Below are 15,503 nucleotides of genomic sequence, written 5' to 3'. Positions count from 1 at the left end.
TACTGGAATATAATTCGTGATTGTGTGTACAGGGTTGGGGTAAATTACTTAACTACTGAGTACCCCTATAATAAAAATGTATTAGTTTATTTTTGTGTATTAATAATCAAAACCTGTAGAGTAACTAAAACTAAAGTGGTCAAATAAATGTAATGGAGTATTAATGTCTGCTTCAAAATGTAGGGGAGTAATTGAAATGCGTAAAGTACAAGCACGGTAAAATGGTAGCTTTCTTCTTAAAAAGTAAATGTACTTGGTTACTTTCCGCCGCTGCAGCCCATAGACGTCTCGTTGACGCTTTATTGTCACTTCCGCGCTTCCGTAGGTTTGTTATGGCGAAGCGAGGCAACACAACATTAGCACTACTTTTCGAAACTCATTTTTATGGTAAGTTGTTTGCTATTTTTAAGTGAGCTAATTGTAACTTACAGTAGCTGTAATATACTAAATTACCTTTTAGAAAAAGGTGGACTGCACACGTTTGTAAAGAAGATTATGGTTATTAGTCACTACTACGTGTGGCGTTGAAAGAGCATGTTAAAACGTTAGCTTTCACAAGAGGGTAAAAATGGGTTATAAGCTGGCGCCATCTCATGACAACAATGTTGTAAGAGCTAGACTAAGCTGTTAACTGCAGACTAGTACTTAATTATTGTGGCAATATACGAAACGTATTGTTTTGGATAACTCCGATCACAACAGTGGGTAGGTTTCTCTACTTGTGTCTTAACTTGACAGGCCGATGAGGTCCAGAACATGACGACTGGTGCCGAGTACCGCTCCATCTTTCTTCTGTCCCCAAATGACGAGGCTCTGAGCGGACTGAGAGAAGTGAAGTCCGTCCTGAGGCAGGCTGTAAACACTCGCCCAGCCTCAGACGGTGTGTGTATGAATTGTAGCTTTTGGTTTCTGTAGTAAAGACGGTAATGTTCTGTCTATTTGAAGCTGATCTCAATTGCTTTCCTCACAGAGTTGGAAGACAAATCCCCAGAAGATGACAGACAGCGGGAGTCCAGCCTGGTCAGAGATGACAGACAGCGGGAGTCCAGTCTGGTCAGAGAGGTGTCGGACAAGATGGTCTGCTCAGCCTGCAAATGCCCCTTTATCAGTCGAGAGGAACAGGTGACAACACAACACACTTTGCTCCATTAAGACTGTACATGAGCATGGGTCGTCATTTACATACGACATTGTCTTTCATGTTTCAGATGGAGCACTACAAGCTGGACTGGCATCGCTTCAACTTGAGACTAAAGATTTCGGCGATGCCACCAGTCACAGCTGAGGAGTTTGAAAGGAAGACTGGAGCTGGTGAGGAAACCGGAGTCCTACGCCGAAACGAGAGCGACCGTATAGTTTGTGACACACGTGTTCTTGCTTTACAGGAGACATGTCGAGCATCTCGGGCTCCGAGTCGGATTCAGAGGAAGACGACTCGGATAGCGAGAGCGGCGGAACAAGCAGCAATGTCACCGGCACCGATAACGAGAGCTCGGTTGAGACCAGTTTATTTACCGGCCGGCATCCCAACAAGGTGTTTTTCCAGAACTCGGCCGGACAATATCTGACGGCGTACCGCTGCATTCTACGGGGACAGGTGAGGCTCAGCAGGTACAGTACGGTACGGTGTGCGAGATGTGTGTGTTAACAGACATTTTATTTATTTCAGTCAGGTGACGAGGAAGAAGTGGGATCCTTCCTGAGACTCATGAGTGTGAACACTGTGTGGGTCATTCTCATGACGGGTGGAGGCCACTTTGCTGGCGCTGTGTTCCATGGGTGAGTGTGAGGGTGTTTGTTTGCTTTCAGGACCTTAGATTACACGTTATGGCTGGAATTATAAGTGGTAAAAGCAGAGTTGTCACGAACAAGAAAACCTGGTTAATAACTAACTTAACTTTTGGAGTGAAAGTGTATATACAGTTGCGTTCGTGTACTAATAGGTTGTGAATGGTCTAACTAACACAACGTGTTGAATTACAGAAAAGAAGTCCTTCAGCACAAGACCTTCCACCGATACACGGTGCGAGCGAAGCGCGGCACCGCGCAAGGACTCAGAGACTCGCAGAACCGCGGCCACGCGCCGAAGTCTGCAGGAGCTGCTCTGAGGCGATACAATGAGGGGGCGCTAGTCAAGGCAAGGTCACAGTTCACTTAACAGCCGCTGTCATTTCTTCCTTCACAATGATAGTTTACTTTTGCTTTCTGCTGACTTCCATTATGTTTTTCTCTCGTACCAAATAAGTTTCTGTCAGTGTATCCATCCTAGGTGCTGCTTATTCACAAAAACAGTTTGCTCTCTGTGTAAAGGTTACTGATTCCAAAAGGAACTACCGAAAATCTCCAGCAACAATTTTCTCATTTAACACATATTGCTCCTTTTATGACCGTTCAACACTTCAATTAAATTTAGAAAACGAACCTATGTAACATGTTGTGATGTAATCCATTCTTAGGAGTTTTCTTTTCTGCAGCGTAGTCCACAACTCAATTATAAGGTGAGCTCGCAACTTCTTCATGTGCTCACACAAACACTTGTGTAACATTTTGCAGGACATCCAGGATCTCCTGGTCAGCTGGGCCGAACACTTGACGGAAGCCTCTGCGATATTTGTACGAGCTCCCAGCTACAATAAGAGCATCTTTTTTGGTGGCCGTGCAGCTCCGTTTGAGAAAAAAGACCCCAGGATCCACACGCTCCCCTTTCCCACGCGCAGGGCGACCTTTCGGGAGGCAAAGAGGGCTCACGAGGTGCTTTCCACCGTCCGTGTTTATGGTAAGCTGAATTATACATCCATGGAATGATGACATGTTATCTGCTCATTGTCGTACAGCTAGGGGTATAATCAATACGGTGTGCAAAATATCTCGCTGCAGGGAAAGACACGGACATGTCTGCAGTCTTTGCGCCATCTAAGAAGGCCTGGAAAAAAAGTATCAAAGCCACAGCACAGATAAATACAGCTGAAGAGAAAGGTGAGCTGAATATGCACAGTGTGTACACTATGGGCTTACATTCTTTTGAGCTCAATGTGGGTCAAATATTGACTGTGAACTCTTTATTTTTGGCATCAGAAGATGAAAACCACGATAGCTCTGGTGAAGAAGAGGGTGGAGACATCCAGCTGGAGATGGTGGAGCTGACAATAGGAACTCTGGACCTCAGGGAGTCTGAAATCTATCCCTCCAGGCACATGAGAAGACGGAGGAGAAAGAGGGAGGAATCCAAACTGCAGAATGAGGGTAGGTCTGGTCCACATAGGTGTTACAGAACCCCAAGATATGCTTATTTATCACATAAAGGTTCCGCAAGATTTATGAAATTTTACACCCATGTGTGACACAGAATTGAGTCACACAGAAACAGACAATCAAGAAGAAGTGCTGGAGGCTGCACCAGCAGAAGATGCCCCTCAAGAGACCCAATCAAAGCACAAGAGGAAGAGGAAAGCGCAGAGCAAGAAGCAACTAGAAGGTGAGCAAGTGCTTCTTTCTCACTATTCATCATGTTGCACCTGTTACTCAACATTGCCACTTGTTTTAAGATACTTATTATTTCGCTTTCTGCGTCTATAGAAAGTGTTGATGAGTCGTCAGAGTACGGCCTGAGGGATGAAGTGTTCACAGCCTGTAAGGTTGGGGATGTGGAATTTCTACGTGGGCTCCTTCAGCCAGCTGGAGAAACGGCACAGAGTGGAGACCCTTCTGGTGTGCCACGTCCTCTAACGCTCCTCAATCAGCCCATAGACTCGTCGGGGTTCACTTTGCTGCACGTTGCCTCAGCTGCTGCACAGAAGGCCGTGATCAGGCTGCTCCTGGATGCAGGAGCTGACCCAGCCTGCAGGTATAGAAGTTATATTTTCAAGCGTGGTAAAGGTTCAAATGTCAGTGTGACAATCTGCAGCAATTGCAGTGATTCTATACCCGGTCTTAAACGTTACTTCTGAAATCTTCCTTTACAGGGGTAACAAAGGGCAGACGCCATATATTGTCTGCCCTGACAAAGACACAAGGAATGTCTTTCGTAAATACATGGCCGAGAATCCGGATAAATATGACTACGTCAAGGCCCAGGTAAGAATGTGCAGTCTAACTCTTACACGTATGTCTTTAAATACAAGCGGAGCACTCGTTCTTTACACCTGTGCACCTCTAGGTCCCTGGGCCCCTAACGGCAGAGATTGAATTGAAAAAGACGGAGAAGAAAAAGGCACAAAAGGCAGTAAAAAAACAGCGAGAGAAAGAGCAGAGGGAGGAACAGAGGAAACAAGAGTCGGAGGCAGAGGAAAAGAAGAAGTTTGCATCTCTGACTGATCGTGAAAAGGTGAGTTAACGTGTATTTAATCTCTGATATTCAGGGTATGTTTTTTTTAATGTTAACCGTTTTCTTTTGTTTGTTAAAGAGAGCTCTGGCAGCAGAGCGGAGGCTAGCAGTGCAAGTATCTGCAGCAGGAGATGGCCTATCTAATGTCAAGTAAGTTTGAGTTTCGTCATAATGCCACGTAGGACTTTGCACTAGGAAAAAATGTAAAATAAAATATGACAATGTGCTCTTTGTCTCCAGGAGGTGCTGGTCGTGTGGAGAGTCTCTGCTCGGGAAGATCCCATTTCAGTACCTGGATTATTCGTTCTGCTCCCCTCGCTGTGTCCAAGCACATCGAAAAGCCCACGCTCTTCCAGGCAACACCTAACAAGTTCAACAAAATGTACAAAAGAAAATGCAAATTGGGGGGAAAACAAATCTTATTTAAAGAAGAGAAGGAAGAAAGCAAGTTTCTGTCTTCCCTTTTCAGATTATGATTTCATAATCCTTTGATAAACAACTAAGAATGATGAAAGAAAAGAAAATCATCTTTGGCTGGAAGGAAGCTCCCTCGTTAAAGCTAAAGTGAGATTTGGCAGCCTAGATAGAGATCTAATGTGTGTCTTGCCAATGTGCTAGTTTAATTTTCAACTCAAAACATGGATTTGAGATTACATTTTTTTATCACGTCAGATGATCTCAAGACAACTGGGAGAATAAACCGTATTAAACATGATAAATGTATAATTTATTCACAGTATCAGCAACTATGGAAATGGTAAATAAGCAAATGCAATAAAAAAAGAAAAACTGTAATACTGTTATGTCAGTGTATGTTGAACGTTGAAGACAAAATCCTCTTTGCATCACTGTTTGACTGATTGGCTGCTGTTTTAAAGCAGTGGACATTGGATTGCTATGATTATGAATTCAGTCAAACTTGCTTCATTCCGATGTTGGCATGTAGCATTCCTTCAGCTGCATGTTGCGCTCCATTAAGACTTTTCAGCAACGACATTAAGCTGAGGCCGGTCCATGAAAAGAGCCCGTAGGTGTGCTGGGGCCCTCTCCAGCTCGAGCACTGTGATGTTGTTGGGTAGGGTGGTGCTGAGCAGGGGTCCAGGGATATAAAGAGTCTGTTGAGGGCCCCTTGCTGGCCAGTATCGTCCCAGATTCACACCATTTATCCAAACCTGACCCTGATATAAAAAAAAGACAAAATTATTATTTTTTTTGCCTGGAATCATGAGGTAAACCCACAAGGAATAAACACCCACCACTCAAAAGAAATTACCTTTGTCCATTCACTGAGCTTGAGAAAGGTGTCCCAGGCCAGGCCGTTGGGCTGTAAGGTCCCCATGTACAAGACTGGTCCGACTGATGGGTCCGTTTGAGGGACAGGGAAGGACTTTTGACTGTCTGAATGAGGCCATCCTCCAGCGATGGCTCCATCAATGTCCAGAGGGTAGATGTTCCAGTCAGTCAGTACATCTCGACCCAGGATCAAGTTGCTCAAGAGGCCCTGAAGTACATGCATTCTGTTTAATAGTGTATACGTTGTGTCGGTAGGTCAGGCTAAACACAGTAACCATCAACAATAGGAATAGTCTTCATTTGTCGTCATTGTTTTAGGGTTTGTAGTTTGTCAGGAATGTCCCTGATAATATTGTTTGTGTACACCCCATCATATAAAACTTTATTTAATATTGATTTAGCAGTAATTGGATTCAGACACACAGCATTGAGGTTTGCAGAACCCTAATTAATGGGGCGTTAAATAAGTGATTGTTCACTGTCTACAGGACTTTGTTCTCTTGCCTTGTGGTCATTGATCTTGCTGCCAAAGTTCACCCTGCCCATGTTCTCAACGAGGACGTCCAAAGTGTCCCCCTGCTGTCCAGTTACCTTCATCACCAGCACAGTGTCTCTCTCCAACAGACCCTGGAAAACCTGTTCACACACACACACACACACTCAATGAGCGTGGACATTAAAAACACACCTGACATTTTAGAAACAATCATGCCTGTTTTCAACCTGTGATGTTTTCCCTATACCTGACCTGACAGATCTGATTGGCCAGACAACAAAAGTTCATTGTGAAGGCTTACCCCATTGACGGACACATATGCACGGTCATGAACCCCATTCAGCGGAGAGATAAGTGGCGTAGGCTCTGAGAGGTCCCGGGGCAACGTGGTCCGATAAAGCATGTATCCATAGTACTGAACACAATAGACATGACAGGTTGCAGACACAACGGTCTAGAAGTTCTCCACATTTCAAGAGGTTTACTGCCACTACAACACTAGTCCCCTCCCCTGTTGTTTGCCTTTTGGACAGACACACTATACCTGTTTCATCTCTTCAAACGTCAGAGGATACTGGGATTTCACTGGCCCGAGGGGTGAGAGCGTGTTCAACAGGCCGCTGACGTTGCCCACCTGAAAAAAAGTGTCCGTTATTGGCATCAGTCACAACATCCGGCTCTTTACACTTTTTTGCACTTCACAAGCTGAGATTATTTTACCTTTTTCAGGGTCACAAAGCCATAAGCAAACTTGGGAGTTGCTGGTGGCATGGGGCCAAAGGGAATATCTCTAAACTGTAGAGAAAACAGCGATGCGTTAATCATATCTCAGACATGTCAACAAGTGTAATCAGGACCTCAGTTAAATCGATGCTACCTGCTTGATGACGTCTCTGATGGCCAACAGCTTCTCTGTGGGGTCTCCTGCCTCAGACAGCGGGGCGTCGTAATCATAACTAGTCACCACTGAGCGGAACCTGGTGTCATGATCGGCACCTTCGGGGGAGTTACAAAGGATCACAAGCTGAGCCTTTATCTTTATCTAAATCGTGTGAACAACTAAGGTACTGATTATGAAACCAATGACTGTACCATTCCAGTAGCCAAAGTTAGTGCCTCCTTCAAACATGTACCTGAGAGGAGAGAGAGAGAGAAGGAATGTTACACTCAGTGTGGGAAACTTACTGTTCATCACACAGAAAGGTGCATCCTAAAGAAAAGGCTGGCAATATTCTATATTATTCTATATTTCTATATTTCTGCACGTTGGCGAGTGTTTAGGGAGACGTACATGTTGACGTTGGCCCTCATGATTAGCATTTCTTGTAGCACTCGGCTGACCTTCTGAGCATCAACCACAGCATGCTGATCTCCCCAGTGGTCCAACCAGCCAGTGTAGAACTCTGAGTTCACCTGTGACATCATTTAAAACATGTTCCCATCATATGCTTGGTTTGAGGAGTCAGTAATAACTGCATCTTAAGATAAGTGAATTCATATACAACTAACCAGGGGACCTCGAGGTTCAAACCGTCTTTGCCGGCTGAAGGCTTTAGTTATGTTGGTGTCTGTATGAGGGGACACATTGTAGAAATTGCAACTTTCCGTATGAATAACATTAAGTACAGGGTGCTTGCTATCTTGTTAATCATTTTCATCAAATACCAACCTGTGCCAAAGTCCACTGTGGCATATAATCCCTCCAGAGTCCCGCATTTCATTTCCTTGTCTGTGTTTCCATCAGTGGTGAACAGGACTGTGTCTTCCCCCAGAAAGAAGCGGAACAGAGTCCGCAGGTGACGCATGTAGTTGTAGTCACAAGCGAAGTAACTTCCATATTCATTCTCCACCTGTGGCCAAAGAAGATAAATAATAAAAAAAACAATATTATAATACTAATTCATACAAAACGTAACCACTTCCTGCTCTACCTGGACGGTGATGATGTTGCCCCCGTTGACATACAGCCACGGCTTCATTTTGGGCAGAAGAACAGCAAGCCAGTTGCTGACTTCCTGGACATAATCTGGAGCAGAGGAAAACAAATCGATGGCATATTAGCATAAAAAACAAACAAAAAAAAGGCACAAACAGTAGGTGCAGTACTCATACCTGTGTCAGCTGAGCGAAGTATGATGTTTGGTTTCTGAAGTAGCCACGCTGGCAATCCGCCCTGGGGAGAAAGACCAAACATCACTGAAAGAATGCAGCAAATAAAGCATACTCTTTTCTCAGTTTCCACATTGTCAGTCTTGGTTTTAAGACACTTTTCCTGATCATTTATCACTTATTGTGCTTCAGGCTTTGATGTTACAAAAAACTCATTTTGTTACTACAAATTGTTCAAAAGCTCAATGTCTCACCATTTCCCACTCTGCACAGATGTACGGTCCGGGACGCAGAATGACCAGAAGACCTGTCTGATTGGCCAGATCCAAAAAATGCTCCAGATCTCGGTCCCCTTTGAAGTTTTGGACCCCCTGCACCGCTTCATGGAAGTTCCAAGGCACATATCTGTGTGGAGGCAGAACACATGTGCTGTAAAGAAAGAGCATAGCTAACGCCAAATATGCAATGTGTTGAACTTACACTTGGATAGCATTGAGTCCAGTCATGTACATCTTCACGAGACGGTCCTTCCAGTAGTACTGTGGGATTCTGGAGTAGTGAATACTGCCTGAGATGTACTGAAAAGGCTTCCCATCTTTGAGGAAACAGTTGTTTTTGTAGTCGATAGAGAATGATCTTTCTCCAGAGACCTGCAAGAGATGGCATGGTATCTAGTAAGGTGTATCTTAAAAAAGCTTGACGTTTGTATTGACACTGTAATCTCTATTAGATACAAACAGTGGTGGAATTTAACCAGTATTTACTCAAGTACTGTACAAATGTAACATTTTGAGGCACTTGTAGTTCACGTGGTATGACTATAGTAGTTCCATTTTATTATATTATATACTTCTTCTCAACTACATTTTGTAGGTAAATATTTCCTCCACTAAATTTATTTAGAAGCTTTTGTCACAACTTACTTTTCAGGTTTAGATGTCAATGTAATCCAGATATATGGTAATACACTTACTGGAATTTTATTTGTACACTCTGGTGCTGTTTGATTATAATATATACTATATATATATATATATTATTTGAGTCCTGCACTGCATACAGTATGGTATTTATCACCTTCAATCTGTCGTCGAGGTGTGCTTTATAAAACCGAGATTAAATGGAAAACTGTTTCCACTTTAACTGTTATAAAAGGTTCCAGGAACTACGGCGCTGTGGGTAGTCAGGTGACCTTTTCTATAATTAATGTAACCTCAGTCAACTTTTAGTTTCTTACCAAGTTTCCACTGACGGATAAACAAGCGACGTTCACTGCAACGAAGAGTAAGACACCAGCAGCCATGTCCGCTGCCTTCCTGCGATAACCTCACCTTAAACTAGTGCATCACTAATAAGCATTATGCGAGGACTATTTCATGTTTGTTATGGCTGTATTCAGTAGTCTGTCAGCAGCGGGGGAAGAATCATCATCAACGTCCTGCCTGTAAAGCACTGTCACGTGGTAATAACTGGGCATCCGCAGGGTCCTAAAGACCGACAAGTTCACCTCCAGCCGTGCCCTGGCTGCTTGTAAAAGTTTCTACTGCTCTGCATGGTTGACCACATTCAAGATATTAGTTTCATAGACAGTCCTCTGTTTGGTATTTTGGGAATGAATAATAAAGAAATGTATGGAAGCCCATTTCCGACACTGTGATGAAAAAACATCCTGTAAGTCATTATAATGACAAACCTCTCAAAATAAACTTAGTATCTCATAATTATGAGATACTAAGTCCTATTACTACCTCATAATTATGATTTAGTTTCTCATAATTATGGCTTAGCACCTCATAATTATTAAAGAGATACTAAGTCATGATTATGAGATGCTAAGTCCTTATTTTAAGAAAGTTTCTCATTATATTGACTTGGAGGATCTTTATTTTGTCATCACAGTGGTGGAAATGTGCTTCCATAGAAATGTTGGCGTTCAATTCACTTTGAAATAATGAAAATAATGAGAGTTAAAACTACAAAAATAATGTGTTTACAGTTTTGTTATTAGATACTGTTCACGCTAAACTGTTCAGCTTATGAGAAAAATAGATTTAAACTAGATAAAGTGACATATTAATACTCCCATATATGTTCAGCATGGTAAAGAAATTGTTTAAAGCTGGATGGAGTATCCATACATGTCAACAACCAAAGTTAAATGATGATAAAATGAATAAATGAAATAAAATGAGAGTAGGTAACTGTGTAGGGTAAGGAAAAAACAGAGAGCCAACAAGTGATGCTGTCACAACATGCTATGCATTATGTAGGTTTAGAACAATTCCATTGTGTTTGGCATAGCAAGATAACAAAGCAGCCTGTTCAGGAATGGTTTTGCTTTATCATACCTGCAGCACATGGCTCTTCTTTTCATGTTGTTTGAATGATGGTTAAAACCCTTCATCATAAAGCTCACATATTTATTCAAAGGTTCAAGGCACTTGTTATAACAGAACTCTGCGACACTTCAATTTTGTGATGAGTTGGTAATGTTTCTTTCTAATGATTCAAGTACATTTGCAGTTAGACTTCTGATAACAATTAAATGTGCAATAACGTCACATGCTTATATAAATCACTAGATGGCGCTTCAATACCTAAATGAGAACTGAAGTGAGCTGATGAAAAGTGAGTTCTGATTGAGATGAGACAATTGTTTCTTAAGAAGATTTGTGCTTTTATATTAGGCTTTATTTTCTAAATGCCTTTTTGTTGTATCTAAAAATATGAATATAAAAAACAAGCATGATTTATGTCTATATGCTATGAATTCATGAATTAATTCACTGATCCTTAAGCAGTCAAACTGTCTTTTCTTCTTTACGTTAGTGGTCTTGAATGCATCTATTGTGCCTGTTTAATTGCATATTTCCAGCAACAAAAAAAAAAAAGGTGTCTTGTCACTACATCTGTTGCAGTCATTTGTGTCCAAGAGTCCTGATGGTGCCTGCACATCATTATGGTTCTAGAACAGGGGTGTCAAACTCATCTTCACTCCGGGCCACATCAGCATCACGGTCGGCCTCAAAGGGCCGGTTGTAAATGTAAGACTGTGTAAATGTAACTACTCCTAACATATTGGTAAATAACTGTCTCTGCATTTGATTATTGTTTATTCAAGTGTTAAAATATTGTACATGCAGTTACATAAATGTAAACATATATTTAAGCACATTTCTGTTTTAACTTAAATCCTTTTAATTTGGGGTTAAGAAACCCACATTACTCTATCAAAGATCAAACTATTAAAGAAAATATCAAAGACAAATATCAAACAAGTTATTACAATAACTTTGTTCAAACCTTAAAATCCTTTCAAGGGTGCGTTTCCACAATCCCACGTGAAGTATTTCATGTGTTGTAAAGCCACGTTTAAAGTAGTCTTCAATGAACTCACAATACATTTCCATGTCAAGTGTACAGTAACCAGCCAAAGAGCTGCTTCTGTGACTGTGTGAAGTATCTCATCATTATGACTTTCTATCTCACAATTTAGACTTTCTATCTCATCGTTATGACTTTATATCTCACAATTTTGACTTTCTATCTCATCGTTATGACTTTCTATCTCACAATTTTGACTTTCTATCTCATAATTATGACTTTCTAACTCACAATTTTGACTTTCTATCTCACAATTTTGACTTTCTATCTCATAATTATGACTTTCTAGCTCACAATTTTGACTTTCTATCTCATAATTTCGACTATGGGAATATTTTGATTGTCAAGTCTAACTTTAAATTATTATTAATTATTTTTTTTATTCATCTGACGGATTCGCGGGCCACATAAAATGACGTGCTTGACACCCCTGTTCTAGAAAGTCCCTAAGTAGTGAAGCGGCTGATGTTGAATAGCAACCACAGTTTATCTCTGTCATGTAAACACAAAGCAGTTGATCGTGCTCATTTGGGTTAATAATGAGCGTATCAGCCTGCTGGCCTGTCATTGTGGTCATATGTACACACACATACTTTTCCCAATGCGTTTACTCTTTTTCCAGTCCCACCCCCTCAACACTAATGATTGTCCATACAGCAATCTCATTTCCTGCACTGTCTCATTATTTGCCAATCTCCATTTTAGGAAGACTGAAAGGGTGGGTGCTCCCAATTGCTAATGACAAACTGGTCTCAACTGCAGATAGGACAAATGCTATGGCTCTTTGGCTCATTAGCCCACTGTCAGACGCAGTTAATTGTCCTGGGAATGAGAGGATGAACGACATACACAGGCTTGTAATTTGGTTATGAGCATGGTGGTGCCCGAGGATAGCTTTTCCGTATCCCATCTTTGAAGCCCCTGAGCTTGTGGAAAATGGATGTTCAAACCACAAAACCCCAAGTGAATAATGCACTGAGGACAACACCACTTACTGAAATACTACAGCAAGACTGGACGTCTAAAGGAAGTGACTGAGACTAATACAAACAGCACAGAGACTACTTCACTCTCATTGCTGCAGTCACAGATACTGTGAGATAAGTTCAAGTTGCATTTACTACATTATGGTTTTAAAAACTTCTTATTTGACTTGCAAAACACTGTGGTGAGCCTTTCAATTACTGTGTAAAGATACAGACCGGGCTTGCCTACACTACTTGAAGAGGCCTGTTCCTAATGTGATGGGAGACACAGAAAAACACTCACCCTAGGGTCGGGCGTCACCTCAATGATGTCATCTCCCCAGAGTCTGTAATTAGATTGAAGCACCCCCCCCCCCCTGCCCCACCAACCCCTCAAATAAGCCCTCTTTGTTGTTTATGATGGAAGCAGGTGTATTCCGATCCCCCACCCCCACATACCTCCACCACTCAGAAATACAGATTTCTTTGTTTGGAACTGCTGATGTCAAAGGCGCGCTCTATCAAAAGGACCGTTTACTTGTCATGAGGAGTAAATGGTCTGTACAGCACTTTTCTAGTCTTTCCGATCACTCAAAGCACTTTCACACTACTTGTCATCATTCACCCATTCACACACTGATGGCAGGGGCTAAGTGACATGTGCCTATCAGATTATATCACATTATTCATACACCACTACAGCTAGCAATTTTGGGGTTAAGTGTCTTGCTCAAGGACACATCGACATGGGACTAGCGGAGCCGGGGATCGAACCACCTATCCACCAATTTATCTCAACCATAACCAGCAACAAATATTAAAATGCTGCACAAACAGCAATTCAGCAGCAATAATAATAATTCAAAATCATAATATAACAAACTATTTTGCTCCTTTTTCTAAATTGTTATGGAAGTATGAATGCAGGACTTTTACTTGTGAAAGAGTCGTTGAACGTTGTGAAGGATCTCAATACATCATCTATACATACAACCTCTACATGGCCTGTAGAGATGCATTTCCCTGTGAAACACCAATCTTTGTCTTTGCCAATCCTAAACATATAAAGCTCATTGATTGGTGACGTAGTTAAGGGTCAATCCTCCGTGAATCACACAGTTGAATCACATGCCATGAGACAGTGCTGCAGAATTCCCCACCGTTCTCCATATCAGTCCCGAGCTCAGGATGCACCGAGGAATGTAGCCTGTCTGTTTTCTCAGGCTCTGAATGGCCAGTGAGTCACTGCTGGGCTCACTCATGCTGATACTGTGGACGCTGAGAGAAAATTGTTCTGAGAAACGAAACAACAAACAATAACATCCCGGCAACACGACAAAGGCCCAGTGGCGCGTTTGCATTTTACAACAGATTCAACTCAGCAGTTGTTTGCATCCGTGGCTTCATTTTCCAGGTTTCTTAAAGCAATTAATCTACAATATAGGAACCGATATAGGGAGTAGAATACAATCTTACTGTGGGAGCACTGGCAGATGAAGCTCTATAAACAAACAGGAAGTTGACGGTGCGGGGGAGCATGGGAAGTGTGTGAGCTGATGGGCCCCATTCCTCAGCCTCGAGGAAGGTACAGTATGTGTTTGGGGTGCAAGCATGTCTGAGGAGGAATGTTTGTGGTGAGACATATTGTGAAATCCTGCTCCCTGCTGTCAAAGCTGATAGAGGCTTATTCGGCAAAATTAGTCACAGTGATGAACATCTCTCTTCCGTTATTTACCCTCCTCGTCTCCTTGTCATATGTTGCTCTGTCAAGCCATAAGCTTTCTCAGTTCATTTGTAGCTTTATTTTTAGCCATACTAGCAGCAGGGCTCTATGGAGAAGTGTGTTAGTTGGTCGACTACTTTGGTTCAGACTGACACATCTATCAAAAGGATTGCCATGAACTTCTGTATTTACATGAATTCCCGCTGTTCATGAGTACAGCAGCCTCACAGAGCTGCTAGCATGGCTGTAGACTATTGTTGTATTTGTTTAGATAACTTTTTTAATACATGTTTGCTTTCATGTTCCCTTAAATTAAATCCATGTATTGCAGAGCTGTATTTGTAGATTAAAGATATGCATGCAGTACATAATCAAAGAATATACAGCTACATGTCAAATACACCAGTTTTCACCTTGGTTTCAGACGATATGGTGCCACATGAAACACACGATCATTTACTTTTTTACTTTTTATCTTTAACATTTTTCTTTTGCAAAATAAAAGTTTGTTTCGATTTTGTAGATCAGATTTTGATGTTTTGCTCGCATTAATAACTGGGATTTATTTTCTGTTAAATGCACCTTGAAAAAAAAGGAGAAGACAAAACCAGTTTATTGAAGCGAAAACACTTAAAGTTGATTCCACTGAATCGTTACCAATTACGGAATATTTTCGTTCCATCATCTTTCGCCCTCCATCATGAAAACAGCAGACATCGTTGACAGAGGTGTGAGTAATGCTTTCAGTTGGAGACCTGTTGGCTCTTTGGTGTTCCAGGATCAGCCACATAATTTAATAAACGTGGCACCAGGATTTGTCATCGACCATATTTACACATTAATGTGACGCTGCCAGCGAAAGCGATCCAATAAAGATTGAATCGCCGTTGTTTAATGATATTGTCAGACGTTCCATTTTTATCTCAATGTTCACGTTCTCTTCTCTCCTCTTGCCATCCATCTTATCTAAACTACATTTATTTCAATCAATTGTATACCCTCTCCCTCCCTCCTTCTTTGTCTGCTTTGTTCCCTGGGTGTGTCCAATAAACCACTGCTCCCCGGTCACAGCGGTCCCCATCCTGAACGATGAATAAGCAATGACCACTTGACTGATCTCGTAATGTGTAGCTTCAGCTTCACACATCATCCTTTTAGACTCTTCTTAAACATGATATTTACTGAATATTATATATTTATACTTCATTG

The 15,503-nt window shown here is 41.7% G+C and overlaps 2 protein-coding genes across 4 annotated transcripts; one reads left to right on the top strand and one right to left on the bottom strand.

The window, feature by feature from the left end:
- The first annotated feature begins 321 nt into the window (after positions 1–321).
- On the top strand, positions 322–4,909 carry ankzf1 (ankyrin repeat and zinc finger peptidyl tRNA hydrolase 1). Of its 3 annotated transcripts, none has more exons than XM_079277643.1 (16): positions 322–387; positions 739–880; positions 971–1,122; positions 1,209–1,311; positions 1,386–1,597; positions 1,670–1,779; positions 1,984–2,137; positions 2,554–2,776; positions 2,878–2,976; positions 3,079–3,243; positions 3,347–3,475; positions 3,577–3,844; positions 3,963–4,074; positions 4,157–4,324; positions 4,404–4,474; positions 4,565–4,909. In XM_079277643.1, exons 1-16 carry the CDS (start codon positions 385–387, stop codon positions 4,689–4,691), a joined length of 2,238 nt encoding a protein of 745 aa, XP_079133769.1. In that variant the 5' UTR covers positions 322–384; the 3' UTR covers positions 4,692–4,909. The 3 variants fall into 3 exon arrangements, with proteins under 3 accessions (XP_079133769.1, XP_079133768.1, XP_079133770.1); XM_079277642.1 differs by having other exon boundaries at positions 3,076–3,243; XM_079277644.1 differs by having other exon boundaries at positions 350–387; positions 710–880; positions 3,076–3,243.
- Positions 4,910–5,029: 120 nt separating this feature from the next.
- On the bottom strand, positions 5,030–9,643 carry glb1l (galactosidase, beta 1-like). Its single transcript, XM_079277646.1, has 16 exons — positions 9,460–9,643; positions 8,703–8,872; positions 8,477–8,627; positions 8,226–8,286; positions 8,045–8,139; positions 7,783–7,963; positions 7,623–7,681; positions 7,405–7,526; positions 7,206–7,246; positions 6,991–7,109; positions 6,834–6,908; positions 6,658–6,747; positions 6,415–6,528; positions 6,122–6,253; positions 5,598–5,825; positions 5,030–5,502 (listed from the first exon to the last, which is right to left on the bottom strand). Exons 1-16 carry the CDS (start codon positions 9,523–9,525, stop codon positions 5,299–5,301), a joined length of 1,908 nt encoding a protein of 635 aa, XP_079133772.1. The 5' UTR covers positions 9,526–9,643; the 3' UTR covers positions 5,030–5,298.
- Between the last annotated feature and the right edge of the window lie 5,860 nt (positions 9,644–15,503).

Source organism: Melanostigma gelatinosum, assembly GCF_949748355.1.
Source record: "Melanostigma gelatinosum genome assembly, chromosome: 10".
In the NCBI taxonomy this organism is placed as follows: Eukaryota; Metazoa; Chordata; class Actinopteri; order Perciformes; family Zoarcidae; genus Melanostigma; species Melanostigma gelatinosum.
Note: the sequence above shows the minus strand (reverse complement) of the source record. Positions and strands in the feature narration are given on the sequence as shown.

Bases quoted from the DNA above. Each gene is read 5' to 3' on its own strand.
- ankzf1 (XM_079277642.1), top strand. The intron at 881-970 runs GTGTGTGTATGA...CTTTCCTCACAG, and splicing joins CACTCGCCCAGCCTCAGACG to AGTTGGAAGACAAATCCCCA. The intron at 4,475-4,564 runs GTAAGTTTGAGT...CTTTGTCTCCAG, and splicing joins GATGGCCTATCTAATGTCAA to GAGGTGCTGGTCGTGTGGAG.
- glb1l (XM_079277646.1), bottom strand. From the start codon at position 9,525: ATGGCTGCTGGTGTCTTACTCTTCGTTGCAGTGAACGTCGCTTGTTTA. The intron at 7,964-8,044 runs GTAGAGCAGGAA...CTTTGGCCACAG, and splicing joins GCAACATCATCACCGTCCAG to GTGGAGAATGAATATGGAAG. The intron at 6,909-6,990 runs GTAGCATCGATT...TTTTCTCTACAG, and splicing joins TCAGAGACGTCATCAAGCAG to TTTAGAGATATTCCCTTTGG.